This window comes from Oryza glaberrima, chromosome 6 (genome assembly GCF_000147395.1).
Source record: "Oryza glaberrima chromosome 6, OglaRS2, whole genome shotgun sequence".
NCBI lineage: Eukaryota > Viridiplantae > Streptophyta > Magnoliopsida > Poales > Poaceae > Oryza > Oryza glaberrima.
The window spans coordinates 26,405,968-26,427,963 of record NC_068331.1 but is presented as its reverse complement, the minus strand read 5'-3'; the positions used below and the strand labels follow the sequence as shown (position 1 = coordinate 26,427,963).

The window sequence follows — 21,996 nt, the reverse complement described above, 5'->3', positions numbered from 1 at the left end:
AATCATTTATTAGAAATTTCATAGGATTTGAAAATCTTCAATTCTTTGCTTCAAAGGGCTAAATAGGAAAAAAATCCTATATTCCTATATTCATCCACAAACCCTCTGATTCAAAGGTGGCCTAAAAAATATAATTTTTATAGGATTTAAATCCTGCAAGTATCTCTCTGTAAATATTACATCTCTGTGTAAAATACGTGTTTCCAAAGGAAGCATATTGTACTCCTAGGTTACAGCTTCTCTCTAGCCATAGGCCGAGGAATAAGCTTTCGTTCAAGAGCAACGGCCCAACAAGCTGAATAGCCAGGCCGGCTAGTCGGCCCAGTAATCTGTGATCCAGTCCATTACTCCATTGTTGCGCGCCGCCAACGAGACAGGCCCAGCGCCGGGTTTCCTCAATGCAATTTTTTAGTATTTTTATTTTGAACCTGGCCCGCAGCACGAAATATGTTCAAATTTTGTTCAACGTGAAGGGAAGCAGAGCACACGCAAGAACGCAAACGTGTTACATATGCTGATAGTGAAACGTGAATCGAATTTTCTTATTATTATCGTGACCTTGTCTCGACTGAATTAAACACGGTTGCCATTCTTCCCTTAAAATTCACCGGGTAATTAAAAACCACTCGTGCGATCGATCGACGCGACGGTGCAGCGATCACCGGCTGCCACGCCACGCCGCCGGCGCCGTCGTTCTACCGGACGTTCGTCCGGCCGCCGCCGCCGGCCACGGCGTCGTTGGCCCACCTGAACACGACCCAGATCGCGTCGAGGATGGCGCCGGCGCCGCCGCGCCAGCTGTGTCCTCCTCCGCCGCCGCCGCCGCCTGGTGATGAAGCGTACGGCGGCGAAGCCGCAGGCTGCAGCCCGGGCGCCGCCGCCGCCGCCTCGAGGCCGTAGTACGCCTCGCCTTCCTCGAGAACGCGGCCGGCGACGGCGACGGCGACGGAGAGGGCGAGCACGGCGACCACGAACTCTCGTGCCATCTCGACTGATCTATCGATTGATGGATGGATACCTGCTACCAACTGCAGATGGTTCAGAAATTGAGATGCACGCTTCATTCGCCATTGTAGGGTTGGTTTTATATGCTTGGGAACTCAAAACGTTTCTTGGTGTTCAACAAAGAAGTCGATCGAAACTGACGAATTAATTGACGAACTGATGGCCTGGATCGATTTAATTCAATTAATCAATTCAATTCAATGGTTAGAAAAAACGCAAGAATTAAACGAGCAGCAACGCGTGCAATTGCATCATTGATTCTCTCCAATTGGAATTTGAGACTGTCACGTTGCTACAGGAGTATAAGTTAGCTTAGAGTGAAATCCAATCAAGCATATAGTTCCAAACTTCAAAATGAAGGCAAATTAAACCAAAGGAAACAGATTGGGAGTAGTAAATTTGGGGTGAAAGAGAGTGCTCAACGGGCGTGATGATGCAATCCAGTTTCTACTTTCATGAGAGATACGTGATGAGCTAGCTCAATGGCGATCGCTCATCTCATCTGATTCTTCAGTGTGTGAGCTCTGCTGCTTATGTGGTCGCTGGCCCATCACTTTCAGTTACCGTGATTCTCACTGCTGAGTTCCTGTGGTAGATGAGGGATATGACGATGATCTTCTCTGCGGCACCAGTTCTATTTCGTCAGTGAAATTTGAGCGGTTATTCATATTGATGCTATTTCAAACCATACCCTCTTTTAAAAAAAAACTGTTAAAAAATATGCATTCATTTAGTTTTTTTACTAAAGTTTGGTAAATACATAAGAAATCCTGTCAAAACTTAGCAATATCGCTAAATTATAAAAAAATTTGATATTGCCAAAATTTAGTAAGATTTATTTTGGCTATAATCTGAACAGCCCCTGAGTTGTCTATGCTTTACAAGAGGCTAGATCAGTGACGTGTCCATGCTTTACAAAAGGCCAAGTCCATATAATAGGAGAATTGTTTGGATGTATGAAGTGAGGACAAATAACTGGTTATCATGTACTCCCTCCGTCCCAAAAAAAGACAAACCCTGGTTTCCGTGTCCAACGTTTGACCGTCCGTCTTATTTAAAAAATTATGAAAAAAATTAAAAAGATAAGTCACGCATAAAGTATTAATCATGTTTTATCATCTAACAACAATGAAAATACTAATTATAAAAAAATTTCATATAAGACGGACAGTCAAACGTTGGCACGAAAACCCACGGTTTGTCTTTTTTTGGGACGGAGGGAGTATGTATGTTGCAACAAGTTAAGGCGTCACACCCATATAACTGGGGATGTGCTATAAGAATGGTTAAGGATAAACATTGGATCCGGTTGGTGTTCACATAGAGTGTATGAAAGCGTTGCGTGCTTGGAAGGAGGGGATGGAAGGAGGACAACTAAGCTTTTAAGATAGTATAGATAATCATGTGAAAATTGAGTTTTGTGTGGTCTAGTATATGACGAGGTTAGATGTTTCTTTCCTAAGGATAGTAAGTCTGGATATTTATTTTAGGCAAGCTATGAAGATTTTGTGAGTTAGTGAGTGTGACCACTGCTTCCTAAGACAAATGCAACTAACCCTTATCACCATCATGTGCCTTTATCTCTTTTAATTTCTATGTTTTTCTTGCACTCTATTATGATCATTCATGTATTTTTTTTCTATCATAGGATTCTGATATTTATTCTATTCCATTTCCTATACTTTAAAAATCCACGTTCAATCATAAAATCTCCATGGAAATTGACAATTCTACATTACCACTACCAGGACCAAAAATGTAAAACACAATGGGTATATTTAGTTCACGTTAAAATTAAAAGTTTGATTAAAATTGGAACAATGTAACGGAAAAGTTGGAAGTTTGTGTATAGGAAAGTTTTGATGTAATGAAAAATTTGGAAGTTTGAAAAAAAAATTGGAACCAAACTCGGCCAAAATCAAAAACAGGCCGCATTTCAAATTTTCTAAAACACCCCTCCGGCGGGTGGTAACCTCACCACCCCCGCTCCCCTCCGATAAAAAATCTCAAATACCAGGACTAAAATCTCAAATACAGACTTATACAGGACGTAAAGGCATAAAATCCACAAGAAAACATTTCGATTTTATTTTCAAAAACACCCCCGCTCCCCTCCGATAAAAACTCCCCACTCTCCACTTCTCTCTCTCTCCCCTCTCCGCCATCTCCGCCGCCGCTGCCTCCTCCTCCTCAACCCCACCCACCTCGCCGCCGCCGCCATGAGGGAGATCCTGCACATCCAGGGGGGCCAATGCGGGAACCAGATCGGGGCCAAGTTCTGGGAGGTGATCTGCGACGAGCACGGGATCGACCACACCGGTAAGTACTCCGGCGACTCCGACCTCCAGCTCGAGCGGATCAACGTCTACTACAACGAGGCCAGCGGCGGCCGCTACGTGCCCCGCGCCGTGCTCATGGACCTCGAGCCCGGCACCATGGACTCCGTCCGCTCCGGCCCCTACGGCCAGATCTTCCGCCCCGACAACTTCGTCTTCGGCCAGTCCGGCGCCGGCAACAACTGGGCCAAGGGCCACTACACCGAGGGCGCCGAGCTCATCGACTCCGTCCTCGACGTCGTCCGCAAGGAGGCCGAGAACTGCGACTGCCTCCAAGGTAAACCCTAAATCACCAGATCTGCGCGTTTCCCCGCCTTCTCCTCTCGCTCGATTTAGCCATAGCCTTGTAGATCTAGGGGATTTGGGTCGTAGATCTGAAGAAATTCGGGCCAGATCTGGAGATTCATGAGGGAATTTGAAGGATTAGGCGACTAATAATTTCTGGTTCTCCGAGTGATTCAATGTAGGTTTCCATTTCAACTTGTTTGAGTGATGATCTCACTCGCTCGCCTCGCTGCAGGGTTCCAGGTTTGCCACTCGCTGGGAGGAGGAACTGGCTCCGGGATGGGAACCCTGCTCATCTCCAAGATCAGGGAGGAGTACCCTGACCGGATGATGCTCACGTTCTCGGTCTTCCCATCGCCCAAGGTGTCCGACACTGTCGTCGAGCCCTACAATGCTACCCTCTCTGTGCACCAGCTTGTTGAGAATGCGGATGAGTGCATGGTTCTTGACAATGAGGCTCTCTACGACATCTGCTTCCGCACGCTCAAGCTCGCGACACCTACTTGTAAGTACAAAGAAGTCTCTGCAAGTCTGCAGTGATGTTTGTGTGTTTCATTTGTGGATGATCATTCAGTGATTCGGTAGAATTTAGCATAGTTTTGTGTATACTGTTTCCCTGGTGTGGCACATGCTAAACATCATGCTGTTATTTGATTATGGCTAGCAATTCTGTAATCCTCCATGAGTGTTACTAGCTGTTTATATGTTATCACTCTATATACTCTTCAGTCTTCATTTCTGTTATATGCTCTCCACATTCTGATGTGAGTTTACCTAATTCTACTGTTACCCGTCACAGTTTAGAAGGGAAAATGCACCAATGGTTTCATACATATTGCTAACTTTGGATCATCAGAAGTTCATTTTGATACTTGTTATCCTACTAAACATCTGTGTGTACCATGTATTTTGTATAATTAGTATAGCATGATAGAAGAAAAAAATGACTTTTCAATTTATGGTAATCTTCTGGGAGCATATATTTGTTAAAGCTAGGTCTTGTCTAGTTTATATGAGATTGTGCCTTGTGGTTCTTAATGATTTTTACTTTGTTTTTTCAGTCGGTGATCTCAACCATCTTATCTCTGCAACAATGAGTGGTGTTACCTGCTGCCTCCGCTTCCCTGGCCAGTTGAACTCTGACCTCCGGAAGCTTGCTGTCAACCTGATCCCTTTCCCGCGGCTCCACTTCTTCATGGTTGGATTCGCTCCTCTGACTTCCAGGGGATCCCAGCAGTACCGTGCCCTCACTGTACCAGAGCTGACCCAGCAGATGTGGGATGCAAAGAACATGATGTGTGCTGCTGACCCCCGCCATGGGCGCTACCTCACAGCCTCAGCCATGTTCCGTGGAAAGATGAGCACCAAGGAAGTTGATGAGCAGATGCTGAATGTCCAGAACAAGAACTCGTCATACTTTGTGGAGTGGATCCCTAACAATGTCAAGTCGAGTGTGTGTGACATTCCACCCATTGGCCTGAAGATGGCATCCACCTTCATCGGCAACTCGACCTCAATCCAGGAGATGTTCCGCCGTGTCAGTGAGCAGTTCACCGCCATGTTCAGGAGGAAGGCTTTCTTGCACTGGTACACTGGTGAGGGAATGGACGAGATGGAGTTCACCGAGGCTGAGAGCAACATGAACGACCTGGTAGCTGAATACCAGCAGTACCAGGATGCCACCGCTGAGGAAGAGGACTATGAGGAGGAAGAGGAGGACGAGGAGGTTGCTGCCTAAGCCACCTCTCTGCATGTTTGAGCTATATAGATATCCCTTGTGACATTTGCTACTACTAGTTACCATCGTTGATTGGGGGTGCTTGTTAGATGCTAGGTTAATGTTATTATTTCCAAATACTATGGTTGCCTTGTCGGACTCTTTTTATCTGGGTTAATGGTATGTTCAACATTATTGTCTTGAGGTGAACTTTCGCTTTGCAGGGCTTATTGGACCTTTGCTGGACAATGCTTCCATTAGAAATGCCACCTCTGCGTGTTTGAACTAAAATGCCACCTCCGACGACCCCCTGGGTTATCAACTTGATTATAAAATAAATATTTTAGAAAATGTTTTTTTTTTGGAAAGTACTTTTTTTTTTTTGCAAACTAACATGTTTCAATAATGACAAAGAACTGGCCCATTTGTTTGAGTTGACTAAAATTGTTGCGTTATGCTTGAACAAGTAAGATTAGTTCTGTAATCATCCGATTCTTTATATTCTCGGGTAAATCAATGAAACAATCTCCACATACAAACAAAATGATCTCTCTCTCTCACACACACACAAAAGAATAGAACGAATCCACGCATCTCAGCAGCCTCCAAAAGAATTCACCACAATGAGCAGCGAAAGCCCAGATTCTCAGCACTTCTTGGCACAGGCGCTCTTGGCCTTGTGCCTGAACAGCACCTTCTTCTTCCTGTGCGTCAGGTTCTCGACGGTGAGGACCACCTTCCCCGGCTCGCCGGCGCGGAACGAGTTGCGGACCGCCGCCTCCGACGACCCCATCTTCTTCCCCTTCTTGACGATGACGGTGTACGAGCCCTCCTCGCTCGGCACGAACTCCTCCTTGTAGTTCACCTCCCATCCCAGCACGGTCAGGTCCCATGTCAGCGTAGTGTCACCCTGAAACACGAAGATTTGGCTGATGCTAAGCAACTCTTGCAGATACAAATTTTGGTTTTGAGAAAATTTGGTTCAAACTAAATCGTGTTTTATACCTCTGTGGCTTCGATCTCGATGGTTTCGGTGGAGCTTGCCTTGACAACGAGCTCTGTGACTTCACTGTCCTCTGCCGAGAACTCGGTGTCGTCGTCGCGCTTCAGACCACCGTACTTCACTGGAATGGCTTCAATGGGAATGTACCTTCAGAAGAATCACACATTTTTGTCAAAGTTCGCTCCATAATTATGAATAAAAATTGATCAACATATTGCAATTGAGGCAACAAGATTGTGAAAAACTTGGTTGGTTCTTACTTGAGGAGGGTCTCGGTGACCTTGGAGGGCCGAGCAATGACGAACTTGCTCTTGGTCCTCTGCGTCATGAACGGGTAGAAGAGGGTGCTGAACGCGTAGTACCAGAACGGCACATTGATCAGAATCTGCAGTTCAATTGGCACAAAATTCAGTTAAATCCGACACACATTTGGATCTAAATTGGGCAGGAAGAGAAATTTATTAAAATCACAAGGAGTACTCACGTTTCTTGCGACGAGCTCAGGGTAGTTGTCCTGGAAGAGGTCGAGCACCTGCTTCATGGCGACGCGGAGGTCCTTCTTGGCCGGCCCCGGCGAGTTCTTGAGATCCGTCACCTGCAGCAGCGACGCGACGCCGCCGGGCCTGAGGTTGAGCTTGGCCACGTGGCTCTCCATGGCGCGCACCCTCCACCGGAGGAACCTCGCCTTGCCTTCCTCCGTGCCGAGCGCCTTCTTGTACACGGCGTCGTCGGCGAACACGCCGAGCGCGTTGTAGCACACCGGGTGGCCCTCCCGGTCCGCGCCGTCGAGGTAGCACGCGTCGGCGAGCTCCGCCGGGAGCGCCTCGCCGTCGTCGTCGTCGTCGGTGCCGGCGGCGAAGCCCTTCCACTCCCTGCGCCAGTGGAGCGTCTTGCGGAGCATGTCGAAGGCGGCGCCGGCCTTGAAGTCGCGCGCGCGGAGGAACTTGAGGAGGACGACGTCGGTGGCGTCGTCGCCCTTGCTCGGCAGCAGCGGCACGCCCCACAGAGCGATGTCCTTGTCCACAACCGCCGCCGCCTCCTCCTCCGCCGGCTTCTCCTCCTTCTCGCCCTCGTCGGCTTCCTCTTTCTTGGGCTCCTCCTCCTCCTCGCCTTGCTCCTCTTCCTTCTTCTCCTCCGTCACCGGCTCCTCCTCCTCTTTCTTCTCCTCGCCATCTTTCTTCTCACCGGCGGCCTCCTCCACCGCCTTCTCCTCCTCCGCCGCCGCGGCTTTCTTCTTGGCCTCCACCTTGCCGTCATCGAACAGCTTGCCGTCGACGATGGCCTCCTCAACCTTGGCACGGAGCTCAGCCAACGCCTTCCTCTCGCCGTCCTTGAGATCATCCAGGAAGTTGCTCTCCTCCCTGAACGACGCGTTCTTGGACACGACGGCAGCCAGCGTCACCGCCTCATCCGCCGCCGCCTTCGCGGTCACCTCCTTCGTCTCCGGCGCCGCCGCACCCTCAGACACGACCTCCACCACCATGGCTACCAACAACAAAACACACCAAAGCACAAGCAATAACAAACAAAAGATGCAATTTTTTTTGTGATCGTGTCAGAGAAGAAGAAGAGGTGGGGAGTGAGAACGAGAGGGAACAAACGGGTGGGCTATATAGTACAAGAGCAACGGCTATGGCGAGGGAGCCAATGGGGTGGGGACACGTGTGCAGGTGGAGCGAGCCGTTGGGCCGGTGGGCTGGGGCCCGGTTCGCTTTTGCGGTGCCCAAGCTCGCAGCCGTAACCAACCAACAAACGGCTAGCTCGTTGAGTCGTTGCAATTTGCTGGGTTTTTTTTTCCTTTTCTTTCCCTCCCCCCCCCCCCCCCCCCCCGTCCCCCCACTTTTGTGTGGCAGGAAGGACAGAGCCAGAGAGAAGTGAGATGGCTATTGCTGTGCTAATGATAGGCTGTTCTTTGCTTTATTTGTGGGGGTCTTGTTGTTAATCTGACAGCTTGGGTGTTTGACTGGACAGCTGTGTTATACAGGAGTATTGTTCAACTGTTCATACGTAGGATTTGCATTTAGTGAGATTGTTTAATTGCAGTGCTAGCTGGAAAAAGGTGGTGGTATTATGTAGTGTAATACAAGGAGTAGCAATGGACAGGACAAAGTGTGCACTGGCCCCATACCAGTTGCAACTGAAGCACACCAGAGGGAGGCAATGCGCCGTTCCAGATGCCATTGCCAGCCACAGCCCACAGCTTTGCCCTTTGCTCGAGTGTCCAGCACTCCAGCTCCAGCTGTTTGCCTAACAGAAACAGCCAAAATGACAAGGTGTAAATAAACAAAGAGCTCAGTCCATAAAGGCCGGAGCATAAATAATGAGAAGTTAAACAAACGGGGATAAGCACTTGAAGCAGAACCCTACACGGTTGCAATCTTTGAGGGGGGGATCAGTTCACCACATGGCTGATAGTCATAAGCTTGGCTTGCATGTGTTTTTTCATGGTAGAAGAATCTTAAGACTCCACAATTTGGGTAATAAAAAATCATTAGATTCTGATCATAGATGTGGAAGCCTGGAATAAATACATCTGATGGATTAATAAACGCCCTTCCAGCAACTACAACTTTTGGAAGGGCATAGTACATAATAATCTGATGAAGTTTCCCTACTGATAGAATCCATCAATATGTTCATAGCACCTGGTGTAAAATTAACTACAATTGATGCTTTGATATACATCGCTCAAATAATGTCTTGTAGGCCATGTAACAAGGTTAACCATCTTCCCACCAAATTCTGCAGCAGACAGGTGACCTCCAAAGGGTCTTGTCGCAAAAAAAATACTGACCAGTCAGCTCCAGCATATGAAGTTGGCCGCGGTCTCCAGTAGTGTGCAGCATCAAGAACAATATCGCTCCACCTTGTGCGATCGGTCAGTGAGTGAGTAAATCAAATCAGCGGATCTATCCTTTCCTCTGTGGGGCTTTTGCTGCATTAGCGGCTGCAACAGCAGCCTTCTTTGCAGTATCTTTATCAGCATCCCTGAACTCACCACTAACCCTGTGGGGGCAAAACGATTGATTTGGTGATTTAGTTAGCAAGCAGCTTGAAGACTTGGTAAATATGAACTAGATATAGTACTTATTTACAGTGATACATACAAAAGTAGACAGAAAACTGACATATGGAATGGTTATAAAAGCATGCTCCATAAACAGACATACCGTTCATATGACAAGAAAGCATCTCCTATTTGTCCAATCACTTTGTTGCGCACCTTCCTCACACAAACCTGTGATAACCCAATCCAACCCCAACATAGTATAAAAAAAATACACGAGTTAGGCAAGGCCCTAAATTGAAGCATTAAGATTTTAACTTATAAGGTAATAAAGAGGGCAAAAGTAACCTGCACAACATCAACTGGGCCACTGTTTGGATCCCTGTTTCGATGGATGACAATTCCATTATCACATTTGTTTATGAAATGTGCGCTTCCACTGATGTCATACATATTAGGAGGACCACCATTCCAGTTATGAAGCTAGCAAAGCAGTAACAGCATGTAAGGCTAATTGTGTATTCAATAATGTTACAAAGATTAATATGCAACTATGTTCAATCTTCTTACCTGTCTAGGGTGGGCAACAAACCAAACATGACAAGAATGGTGCTGAGCAAACCGCTTAATCTTGGTAAGCATCTGACTGACATATTCTGTTTCGGTTCTGTCAATGGCACAATACAGTAAGGAAAAGCAAACATGAAATTAAGTGCTTGAGAGCCGAGTATGGTTGAGGCCAAGGCTGTGTTCGGTGGTGAGGGTTGGGAACCATTCAACCTCGGCACACAAAACGGAGGAGCAAATTAGTGAATGACTAATTGAATATTAGCTAAAAATATCTGAAAAAAAAGGAATTAATATGATTTTTAAAAGCAACTTTCCTATATATTTTTTTTTTTTTGCAAAAAACACACCATTTAGTAGTTCAGAGTTCAGGAAGCGTGCGCATGGAAAAGGGAGTAGAAGTTGGGAAAAGGAAGTTCCAAGGAAAGTTGCTTTAGAAAATCATATTAATCCATTTTTCAAGTTTTTTTTAGCTAACACTTAATTAATCACATGCTAATGAGTCGCTCCGTTTTCCATGATAGAGAGAGGTGTTCCAAACCAGCCAGTTCGAATGCAGCATATGATAACACCATGTATCACTAATGACAAATTCAATCTTAAAAAGAGGCTTAGGCGATGCTTACTGATTTGAGGGGCGTTGGTGATCAAGTTCATTGTAGGGATCAATCACAAGACCACGCACTCCATATCTTAGAACTGCAGCTTTAGCAAGCTCGAGAACCCAATTAACAGATGGAAGGCAATCATCTTCACACCTGATTAATTAAGCAGATTCAGTGTCACAAACAAGAATGTAAACCTGTGTATACAAATCATCATTAGGAGAGGCATATTATCCAAGAAAAGCCAGGAGATCTTATTGCATTCCAGCATATTACTACAATAAGAGTATTAATACAAGACTAGGGTTGACGGAAAAAGGAAAATGGTTTGCACCCAACCAGCAAATGTGGAGTATGCAGGTATACTTGGAGAAGCTGAACACCCCAGCAAAAAAATGAACTAAAGCTGACTTTAGTGAAATTGGCTAACCCATTGTGACAATTATGTTATCAAAAGATATAAAATATACCGGATCAGATGGAATGTTTCATTCAGCCATTGCTTGCCTTCTTCAAATTCGTCTAGACTCATTCTTTCTGCAGAGCCCCCATATCTGTATTAAACAAGGATTGCTAAACCAATTACACATAACAACATAACCTTCAAAACAAATACTGCAAACAGCCAACTTAAGTCCAACTTCTCAGCACATATGATTCATAAAACCATTTATCCCGAGAGGATTTCACATTGAACTTGCCAGGCATAATCACAGAGGCTTTTGCTGTGTGCTTCTCAAAATGCTCAAAAGACAGGGATTATCATGAGATTAAACACAGATATATTACTTACCTAGCATCAAAGAATGGTTTCTTAATGCGCTTCTCTAAGAGCTTTCTAGCATGCTCCCTGACCTAAATACCAAAATAACCATTATTTGAATCTCCCCAATGACATTAATAGTTAATTTAGTACCATCAGTAATTGCTTGCCTTGTTTTCCATTGAGCACAGAACGAATTTCCACCCAACCTGGTCATTTATATTGCACAGTAAAGCATCAATCCACTCACTTTTACCAGAATTCGGCACTCCTGTTACTACAGTCAACTCCCCAGGAACAACCTACAAAACAGAAAACAACAGAACCATGATGAATTGTTTATGATGGAAGAATGATAAAAAAGGTTTGACAGCACAATTTCCCGTGCTTCTAGGAAGTGTAGATCATCTAGGTTCAAGTCACAATCAGATTTAGGTGATAGTTACACTCAAGGGAAAAAATATGCACTTCTCTAAGTTGCTCTTAGTCAAGTCAGCAAATAATTTCTGCATGCCTATATTGGAAATGCATGCAGATTCATGGGGTAAAAACAGTGGGCAATAATTGTTTACATTCTACGCCCAAAATAAAAAAAAAGTTAAGAAGTGATGCCATCGAGAACAGAGTGATGCAAACAAGATGGGTAGCTCCAACAAATAACTATAGCGAAAGAAAACAAGCGAATACAAAAAAAATAGGCAAGCCAGATTTCAGGTCCAACATACAGCAATAAGTATGAGCATAACTGAATGCAACTAAGAAATACCTTGTAAAGCTCATCCATGGATTTCCATCCAGTAGGAACACCAAGCTCATCCCCACGGATTCCAAGATAATAATTATCGATCTCAGGGAAGAAATCTTTGAAGGAGAAAAGACCTCTTATGGGATACAGTTCCGCATCTTCTATAACCTTTCTCAATGCTTGTGGTCCTAAAAACATCAGTACCTGTAGTAGAAAAGGGCATTACGAGGTCCAGTGTCAGAAGTTCTCAAACTCTAACTTGCAAAATGATGTGATGTCATATTCTCATTTCAACAAAATGGAGCCAATGGCAGCAACAACTCAATTCATACATGATCATATGTTTCAGATGGTCCATCAGGACGTAGATGCAAAGCACACAAAAATCATTATAGATTTTTTTCTTGACGGAAAAAAACTTATAGATTTTTAATAAGAATATCTGCACAGATATATGGACAGGCTGAAGCTTATAGGGAGCACTACTAATACTAATACCATAATTTAGGGTTAGGAAGCTTATGCCTCAATAGAAATTCTGAAGTTGAATAAAAACTCATCTTGGAAATCATATTCTAGAAATAGACTATTTCCTCACACTTCAAGTCTTACACACTACCTTGCAGGCCCAGACCGCCTGTAAATTCTAGTATACATTTCTGCATAAAATACAAGACCTAAAAGGACAAGGAGTTTGACTGCATATTTATCATAGTATATAAGCTAACTTCCTGTGAAGTTACAGATCAATATGATAATTTGGTACGCACTAAGCAGTTGATAGCCTCAATCAATTAATTAAAAATAATATATAAATGTAAGTTCAGTATCATGCACATATCAACAGCCTTAACTTGTACATTGATTTAGCTAAATTCACAACTATTATTTACACCCGAGGTAGCCAACTCATGTTTATTAACTGCCACACTAGCCTCATATGTCAAATACTTCAGCCAGGAACAGCCATTAAGGATACCATATACACAAACAAAAGGAACAACATGTTTATTGTTTAATCAAGTTGTAACTACAATGAGAAAATCAGTCCAACTTTAGGGGTAAGATATAATGTGCAAGTCAGAGGAACCCATGTATGCCACGACAAACCTCATTTGCGTCTTTGCAAATTTCGTTCTCATTCTTCTTTGGCCAATTGACCCTCCAGCATCTGATTGCATCAAGTTAAATACAATACATGAGGGCTTTTATAATCATTCTTATTCATCACGAAGCTTATGATAGCAACACACTGATACACAAACCTTTCTTTACCAAGACGACGAGCAAGTTCCTCAGCCAGAGCCTGCCCTGGAGGATCAGCATCTGTTGCCAGTATTATCCTAGACGCCTGTTTCCATGGCAAATAAAGGAATTAAAATGATACCTGTGTATCTCAGCTACACAGTTCTATAAACAAATTATTCTGAGATAATAAAATGCCCACCGGGTCAAGATATTCTTTGCAATTCCACAGATATTGGTACTTCTTATCCTAGCTTTACAGGGAACATAAGCAACTGTTAGGTCGCAGATTAGCTAAAACTGTACCAGAGATCAACACTCAAACTGAAGAATATAATAGTGACAAGAAGACATAAGTTGTCGTGAATCTTGAGGGACAAAAACTTTGGCAACAGCAGAAAGTAGCGCTAACCTGATCTTTATCTGGGAGCTTGCTGGATACTTTCGGTGGTGCACCATCTGGTACACTGACACAATTACGGTAGCCAGCTTCTTCCATTGAGAGCTTATCAATTTCACCCTCAACCTGCCATGTCAGTAAGGAGAACAAACAACTAAAAATCTGGGAATATGAAAACATTGGCACAAATCTTCAGGAGCAATATGCAAAAAGAATATCAAGTAACAGATTTTGAACATACAATGATAATATCTCGTGCTCGCTTTATATCGTCCAGACCATATAAAATTTTCTCTGTGTTTGCTTCCTGGTATATAAGTGCAAAAATAAGAACAAAAGAAATATAGCATAAGCTCATACACCCTAAAAACGAGTAGCACCACAAACCTGTGAAAATTTCTTAGAGACTTCCCTGTATTTGCAGCCAACGAGGACCCCATCACGCCTGTAGGTGAAAGCAATAACTATCTGCAAACAAAATGTACTTACAATGCTAACACAAAGATGTTGTATCCAAAGCAGATCTACGGAAATGCATCCATCTATACCTTATTACTCCAGTTACGCTGCATTACGCTGTTTCTCCGAAGTGTTTCTGGCGATATCATTCTCTCTGAGAAGTATGTTACAAGCTGCCAAAATGTGATTGTTTTGTAGAACACCCATGTGCAAAAACTTCTATTAGGATTCATCAAAGAAGAATGGGAAAAGAATAAAAACAATAAGAAACTTTTGATGATATTTGTACAGTAATTGGTAATATTCCAGCCTAAAAAACAATTTCTTACCTCATCGCAAAGTGGCTCAAGATGGAGGTCCTCCTCACAAATTTTTCTGTAAACCTTATTGACTGCCAGATTAGCTTCACCATCCTGGTCCGTTTCACATTCTGTATTATTTTTTGCTTGTGATAGTTTGGGAACTCCATCAGGCTGCAGAGAGAACAATAGCGATATCAGGACATTTTATTAACTTCAATCTTTATTCCTATATTTATTTGGTAAAGGCACCTCGACAAAACCCTTCCAACCACAATTAGCTCTAAAACATTGCCATGCAGCATTTTTCCTGAAGAACAAAAATAGGAGAAACATCAGATGAGACAGGCCGTACTACATCTGAAGAAGTAAAAGTTGAAGAAGGGTAAATATAAAATCTCACCCATCCATTCGGATCATAACACTGAGGCTCGGCTCCTCAGTAGATCCCCCATTGCACTAGTGAACATATGGAAAGTAATACTCATCATTGCTGTCTGATAGCTCAGCATGTAAAGTAAATGGATCACCAAAGGATCATGAGCAGGTGAGCATGCTATATAGAAACTAGTGGGTTTTATGAACCAGCCACCAAAACGATGATACTTTATGATACAGGAGTAGGCTAATCAAATCAGATACTAGTAGAAAACAATGGATTTGATGCCACAATGTCTCTCATTTCTCTTGATGTCTTAAACCACAAAACAATTGCTTCTTATCTAGCTAGACACTTCTAGCCTCATCTTTCCGCTTAAGCTTATGCTTATCAGCCAAAATTTGAATTTTCAACCTTAAATTTGAAGTTGATTTTGGGGGTTTTTTTCATCAAAGTTTATTCTTCAGCCTTTGCTTTTAGATCGCTAAGAACACGTATATAAAAGTTTTATTCACAAATTATTTTTCGTTTGCAAATATGCCATTTGGCTTATTCCACGAATAAGCCAAACGATGGGACTCTTCATGTAAAAAAGGGAAACATGACCAATAATTAGAGTAATTAAAAAGAAACGCACAATACCTTTGGGCACATCATTCGTTGATAAGTACCAAGCCTCCATTGCTTTGGACTTATTCCTTCTTTCTTCAGTCTCTCAATTAACTGTCCTAGTCGCTGCTCGCAACCCTTTTTGTAGTTTTCCGTTGAATGAACTGTTATCCAAAGAGACACGACATCAACGGAAAGTATCACCGCTACTACATCCAATTGTTATAGATCACTTGCAAATGCTCAAACTATGACATGTACGCCGCCTAAGAAGAACAAGTGGGCACCAGAACTCCGAAAACAAGGCAGACATAATGCCTTGGACGAACAGTTCACTCAAACTGTCACAAAACAGTAAAAGCGCTCCAAATTAATGTGACAATTTCAACTACAGGAGTTTGAAAGAGTAGAATCAATCAATCAAAACGATTTACCCAGCACGATTGATTGAAATCCTCAAGGAGTTCCTGGCGATAAGAAGTTAAGAACACAGCATTTGGGAGGATTAACAACTAAACGCCTAAAAGTACAGTAGCAACGAGCCACGAAATTAATCGGAGACACGCCATTGAGAAGCGTATTCCCAGCGACCGATCTCCTAGTAAAACATGGCGAAAACAGTATCGCGCATGTTCGGAGCTCGAAAGCGAGTTGTTCCATACCACTCCTGGAGCGAACGGCGACGGGGCTGGCGGGCCGCGGCGCGGGTTCAGTCCTGACGCAGCAGGCCACCTCGTGCCTCCCCCGCCGGCTCGCGGCGGAGAAGGCGTGGAGCAGCCGGATACGGTGGCCCCCCGCGGCGAGGGCGGCGGCGGGGAGGCGGCGGCGCGCGGCGAGGAGGAGGCCGGAGTCCCCGCCGGCGGCGGCGGAGGCGGCCATGAGGAGGAGCGACTGGAGGGAAGGGCGCGGTGGCATCACGAGGTCTAGGGTTTCGCCGCGCGGGGCATGCGGGGCGCGGAGCAGAGGAGGCGAGAGGGGAGGGGAGAGGGGCTTGGGGAAGAAGATGAAGGAGGGAGGAGAGGATGGAGTTTGGATTGGGTCGCGGAGGTTTAGGGTTTTACACATCGGACATGTGGGCCCCACCACCTAGAGATAGATAGAAAGAGATTGGGTTTTGGAATAGGGCTGTCAAAAAAGCTCGAAGCTCGTAAGCTGCTCAAGCTTGATTCGTTACAGGCTTAATTCGAGCTCGGCTCGAATACTAGACAAGCCAAGCTCAAGTCTAGGCTGAGGCTCGCAAGCCTAGCAAGCTCGAGCTCGAATAGCTCGGCAGGGCTTGATTAGCATAAGATGCATTGCATTTAAGAATATGTTCTTATGGATCAATGTATACTTGTCACTGTGCTTGACCTGCTTAAGTCTTAAGACCTTATCAATGCTTCTCAATAAAGCAATTATCCGGCTGCTAGTAATAGTACTACTATTCCTATTAGATGTAGTAGCTAGCTTTTGTTAATTGCAACGTTTCAAAGCCATAAATTCATGAGAAAAGCTGCATAGGCTTCATTCAAAACAAGTAGCACATATTAATTTTGACTACCGATAATTTGCATTAATATCTCTTATACAAGAGTAAGTTCTTTGAAGTTCCACCAAGTCAAGCTGTCAAGCTCATGTAGGCTCGAAGCGAGCTCGAGCTCGAACTTGAGCTCACTCCCAAGCTCGATCAGTATCCAGGCTTGGCTCGTTGACAGCCCTATTTTGAAAGGTCACATTCTTTTCTCTAAACCCTAAACCTAGAATTGATTGAATGATGATTAAGATTTTCATGGTACGCTTTTTAAACTGTTGAATGGTATGTTTCATATGAAAACTTTCTATATGAAAGTTGCTCTAAAATATCATATTAATCTATTTTTTTAAGTTTATAATAAATAAAACTCAATTAATCATTCATTAATACCACCTTGTTTTATGTAAAAAAAACTTAATCTTCATCTTCAGAAGAAAAAAACACAACCGAAGAGACGCAATGAAAAAAGGACAGGATTTGAAACGTAGGTGAAAGCGGATGATGTAGTTCGAAAAATAGAGTTGCACGGATACGTGAGAAATTCATAGTACAAAATTGTTTTTGAATTTACACCAAAAGGAAAGTTTGATTTGTATTTTGAACTTGTGCTACTCTCTCTGTTCTAAAATATAGGGATCAGAGTATATCTAAGTTCATAGTAAAGCGTTCATGAAAAAGTTCAGAGTAATATATCCTATTCAAACAAAATCTTTTTATATTTTAGGAGTAAGGGAGTATAAACGAAACGCCAATTCATAAACTTTATCCCCAAAAAGATTAAAAAGAAAGAAAAGCTAAATCGCGCGTGGGCCCAAGTAGTAGTCCTCCTCCTAACTCAGGCTAAATCTGGGCCACTTCTAGCCCAGTTTAAGCCTTAGCCCAGCCAAGCCCAACAACAACCTCCCAGGCCCAATTTTTGTCGTGCCTATATATTGCTGTTGAACTCTTCTTTGCCTTCTTGATCCGGTACCAATTTGAATCACCAATCCCATTGAATTCAAAGTCTCCTGCTGTTTCTTTGTTGACCAAATGACAAATACCATACCTGCGACCGAAGGTGAAAGTACATTTTACGGGACCATCCGTGATCGATCCTTCATCTAGCAGCTAGTTGCTGTAACTTTCCCAAGTCCTCGTCGTCGTCTTCTCCCAGCTAAGCAATTAAGATGTCTAAAGCTGTAGGTTTAAAACCTGTAAAAGCTGCAATCAATCAAGCTCGAGAAATCTTGGCCGATCGATAAATGTACTGTACAGAACGTATAGCTAATTTCTGCCGTCTCGATCGTCGCTTTGGCTGGAGTAGTAGCTATTTTTTGATGATGCACATCCCTGGTTTTCCAAGAGCAAATAGAGTACATCTGGTCAATAGGAAACGTGCTGTCATGTAGCCACTCTATTGATTCAATTCAATTCCTCTCTCTCTCTCTCTCTCTCTCTCTCTCTCTCTCTCTCTCTGCCATATGAGAAGGTCGGTCGGTCGGTCGACCATCGGCCGTGCGTCTCACGCTCGGACCGCCCCGGCCGCCGACGTCGTACACGAGAGCGGAGTCGTCGATCTGGTCGTCCATGCTGACCATGTATGTAGCAGTACGGTTGCTTCCTCCGTTCCAAATTACTTTATCATTTTTAACTTCATCTTAGTTAGTCAGACATTTCTAACTTCGAGTCTCAAATTCTAAAAATTCACCTAGTTTAACACCGTAGATTTATACATGATTTTGGATTTTCTTAACGTACATATTGTTAAAATATATAATTTCAATCGGTGATACTGCGTCAATAAATTTGCACGTTGTATATTAAATAAATATCGATCGACGATGTATCTATACTTTTAGTAAAGTTATAGTCCAATAAATCTAAATCTCAACATGCATGTCACATCGTCATCCACTAGTAACAATTGCATATCTAACCTCGTACAAGCATATAACATCATCTACAATTTATTTAATTATACAAATCAACGTGCAAGCGTATCCAATCATCACCCCTCACATTATTTGCGCGATATTTTAACAAATTTATATATTATTTTATAATATTTAACATATATTTATCAATATATTTCACATTAAAGTATGGGTATCATTTGTTCGTTTTACGATAAGTATTGATAAACTCTAATGTTCTATTATTATTTTTCCTTTTACTCATAGTTTGACTGTCGAGAAAAATGTATTAATCAAGATGAAGTATGTTCGCGTTGCATGGTTGGCGTACGTGTTGACAAGCATGCATGCATGAATCGATGGATATAAACTACTATTGTACTAGTAGTGGTCAAACACCAACTTGTTTGTGTCTGACAAGAAAGGGAAGAGAAAAACAATAGCGTGTCCAAACATCGTCAAAGGCCAGGCGTCTCGGTTATACAGACAACTTGTTCAGAACACGGACGGAACGCCCAGCTGATTATTCAGAACTACATGCAATTGGCACCTTGTGCATGGCTTCATCGTGCATATGCTTCGCACAATAGATGTGCATGGAGATGGTGACTTGTAAGAGGGAGAACGCGTCATGCTGTCATGCATGCATGTTGATTTGACTCAGTCCTGAATCATGAACTCCTCACACAAACGTATTCCGATATAAAATTGATGGTAATGATTACAAGATTTTAACTGGATCTTGTCCTAAAGAATTCAAACACTTATGATCAAAGGGTACATGATAATTAAATGTTTGAACTATAATACGGAGTATATTCATATTTTTGTGGTGGGCGCAGTCGAATTTCGAGCTATTCTTTTATAGTTTCTAATCTTACTTCATGTATTATTGTATTTTCTTCGCATTGTTTGTTGTGGATGACACTGATCGATATATCATATACCAAAGTCTGGTGTGGAATTGAATTAAAAAAAAACTACAAGCCTTTGCTATTCAAAATATATCCCAAACTTTAACTGGCTTGCTCTTCTTGCATGCACATATTTATTTTTCAAAATGCAATAACACAATGCAGCTAGATAGGAAAAGAATGTTGTTTTCAGCTTTCTTTTCGTACTTTCTTCAAAAAATACATATATTTATTTTTACCCTCAATTTACCCATGCCATTCCCAACCCAAAACACTAGATATAGTTTCCATAAACTCCACATCATCAAGAAACTAGTACTCCACTAGACACTACTTTTCTAATGCAAACACCACTATCCATACTTAAAAATTTAATGCTACTTATCTCACATGATGTATTGGATGTTATGTAGAAACTATGTTTATGCAAAACATGGTTTCCTTCTCTTTCCTCATTTATTCACTTATCACATCATTTTTCATTCTAAGTGGTAGTCTATTTAATGCTATAGACACCATCCTAGTTATTGAGTTGAGAATGGCCCCATACTCGTTATACGTACGAAAATCCATTAATGACAGCAAAATCAATAGAATGGAAATGCATGCTGAATAATTCATGAATTATTATTCCAATGGACATTTCTGACAGGATCATATCGATTGCAATCAGCACATAATATTAATAACCATAGGTAAGGCATGGATGAATACCAAAGGAGAAATTAAAGACCACTTGAGAAGTCACCGAGTCTATATCTCGATCGATTTGGCATTCATCAGCACTAACTAAGCTACTGAATAGTTAATCAACATCCTACTATAATTTTTCAGAAACTCAATTGAAGAGAAGTCGATCGAGATCTCTCATCTCTCATCTCATCTGCTTAATTTGCTCAATTAATTCATCAATTAATCGAGCTGAGATCGCGGTTAATAACAACGGATTAGTTAGCTCTTGGCGGCGGCGGTGGCGGCGTGGAGGACTTGCTGGAAATGGCTGACGTCGCAGGGCACACGGAGGATGCCCTCCTGCTTGTACCCGAACTCCTGCGCCGCCTTCTCCAGCAGCGCCGCGAACGCCGGGTGCCGCAGCGCCTCCACCCGCACCACGAACCGCTCGCCGCCGCCGCCGCCGCCGTCGCCGTCGCTGCCGTTGTCTCCCACCATCACCGGCACGCACCCGCGCGGCACGCCGTCGCCGCCGCCGCCGCCGCCCGCGCGGTCCGAGAAGCTCAGCCTCCTCAATAGCCCGCCGCGCGGCGGCGTTGCCCCGCCGCCCCCGCCGCCGCCGTTGTCGCCCACGACGCGGTCCGAGAAGCTCAGCCTCCTCATCAGCCCGCGCTTCACGGCCGCCGCCGCGCCGCCGCCTCCGCCGTCGCCGCCGCCGCCGCCGCCAACGCGGTCAGAGAAGCTCATCCTCCGCATCAGCTCACTCATCGTCGACACGTTAAGCTTGTGGGGTTACCAACCGGCACCGATTAGGGTTTCTGTGTTAATTAGAGAGGATTATTTCATGCATGCGTTTGCTCATCATCATCAAGGATCGGGGCGCCATTTATAAGGAAAAGAGATCCATGGGATGGAATGGAATGGAGTGGCTTACATTCTATCAGAACGGCTGCCACTTGTTGCTAGTAGCATGAGCGTGTGGAATAATGATTTCACTGATCAGTGACATAGACAAGCTAGAGAGAGAGATGTGGCATGGAGGTAATAATGGATTAATTAAGCAGGAATTGAATGGAGAGAGAAGACGTTTACTAGTCTGTGCATATGGTTGGCGTTGGTCCTGGCGTCAACCTTATGAAGTTGGGGTTCAAAAATGTTGGCTATCATATATGAGCATCTTTGAAAGTTAAGACCGTGGAATTTAGTGATTAGATGAATGCAATAAGTAGTGGCAGTAACTAATTATTTAATTAACCTATGTAATTGAGATACTCCCTTACGGCGGGCAATGCAAAAAATACTTGATAATTATATTATATCAGATAAAAAATTGATGTCTGATACTAGTTATATAGATTTAACGTGGAAAACCCTCTTATACTAACCACCCCTCCCTAAAAAATCACAATAATTTACGACGACAGAGAACTCAACAGAACTTACGACACACTTCAATTTACGAATCTCTACTAATAAATATTAATTGATTAGATTCCTCGCGAAATTTTAATTTCAACTGCTAGCCAGATCAGCTAATCAACAAATTCACTCTCTCAACTGCACTGATTATAAAATAATCCC

The 21,996-nt window shown here is 43.4% G+C and overlaps 4 protein-coding genes across 5 annotated transcripts; 1 reads left to right on the top strand and 3 right to left on the bottom strand.

The window, feature by feature from the left end:
• The first annotated feature begins 3,139 nt into the window (after window positions 1-3,139).
• Window positions 3,140-5,553, top strand: LOC127775624 (tubulin beta-3 chain). The gene is made up of 3 exons (XM_052301890.1): window positions 3,140-3,618; window positions 3,862-4,131; window positions 4,688-5,553. Exons 1-3 carry the CDS (start codon window positions 3,225-3,227, stop codon window positions 5,362-5,364), a joined length of 1,341 nt encoding a protein of 446 aa, XP_052157850.1. The 5' UTR covers window positions 3,140-3,224; the 3' UTR covers window positions 5,365-5,553.
• Window positions 5,554-5,768: 215 nt separating this feature from the next.
• Window positions 5,769-7,951, bottom strand: LOC127775623 (patellin-4). Its single transcript, XM_052301889.1, has 4 exons — window positions 6,831-7,951; window positions 6,607-6,731; window positions 6,349-6,493; window positions 5,769-6,253 (listed from the first exon to the last, which is right to left on the bottom strand). The coding sequence occupies exons 1-4, from the start codon at window positions 7,827-7,829 to the stop codon at window positions 5,990-5,992; spliced, it is 1,533 nt and encodes a 510-aa protein (XP_052157849.1). The 5' UTR covers window positions 7,830-7,951; the 3' UTR covers window positions 5,769-5,989.
• An 873-nt stretch (window positions 7,952-8,824) lies between these two features.
• On the bottom strand, window positions 8,825-16,443 carry LOC127777535 (twinkle homolog protein, chloroplastic/mitochondrial-like). 2 transcript variants are annotated; one of them, XM_052304142.1, is made up of 21 exons: window positions 16,087-16,443; window positions 15,458-15,588; window positions 14,840-14,895; window positions 14,689-14,746; window positions 14,467-14,610; window positions 14,227-14,310; window positions 14,066-14,146; window positions 13,920-13,985; window positions 13,691-13,804; window positions 13,481-13,528; window positions 13,299-13,384; window positions 13,144-13,204; window positions 12,055-12,237; window positions 11,459-11,590; window positions 11,319-11,380; window positions 10,996-11,079; window positions 10,547-10,678; window positions 9,924-10,020; window positions 9,702-9,836; window positions 9,517-9,584; window positions 8,825-9,352 (listed from the first exon to the last, which is right to left on the bottom strand). In XM_052304142.1, exons 1-21 carry the CDS (start codon window positions 16,337-16,339, stop codon window positions 9,256-9,258), a joined length of 2,172 nt encoding a protein of 723 aa, XP_052160102.1. In that variant the 5' UTR covers window positions 16,340-16,443; the 3' UTR covers window positions 8,825-9,255. The 2 variants fall into 2 exon arrangements, 1 of the variants encoding a protein (XP_052160102.1); XR_008018341.1 differs by lacking the exon at window positions 8,825-9,352 and having other exon boundaries at window positions 9,924-10,133.
• Window positions 16,444-20,365: 3,922 nt separating this feature from the next.
• LOC127778042 (uncharacterized) lies at window positions 20,366-21,242 on the bottom strand. The gene has a single exon (XM_052304688.1). The coding sequence runs from the start codon at window positions 21,181-21,183 to the stop codon at window positions 20,695-20,697; it is 489 nt and encodes a 162-aa protein (XP_052160648.1). The 5' UTR covers window positions 21,184-21,242; the 3' UTR covers window positions 20,366-20,694.
• Window positions 21,243-21,996: the final 754 nt, after the last annotated feature.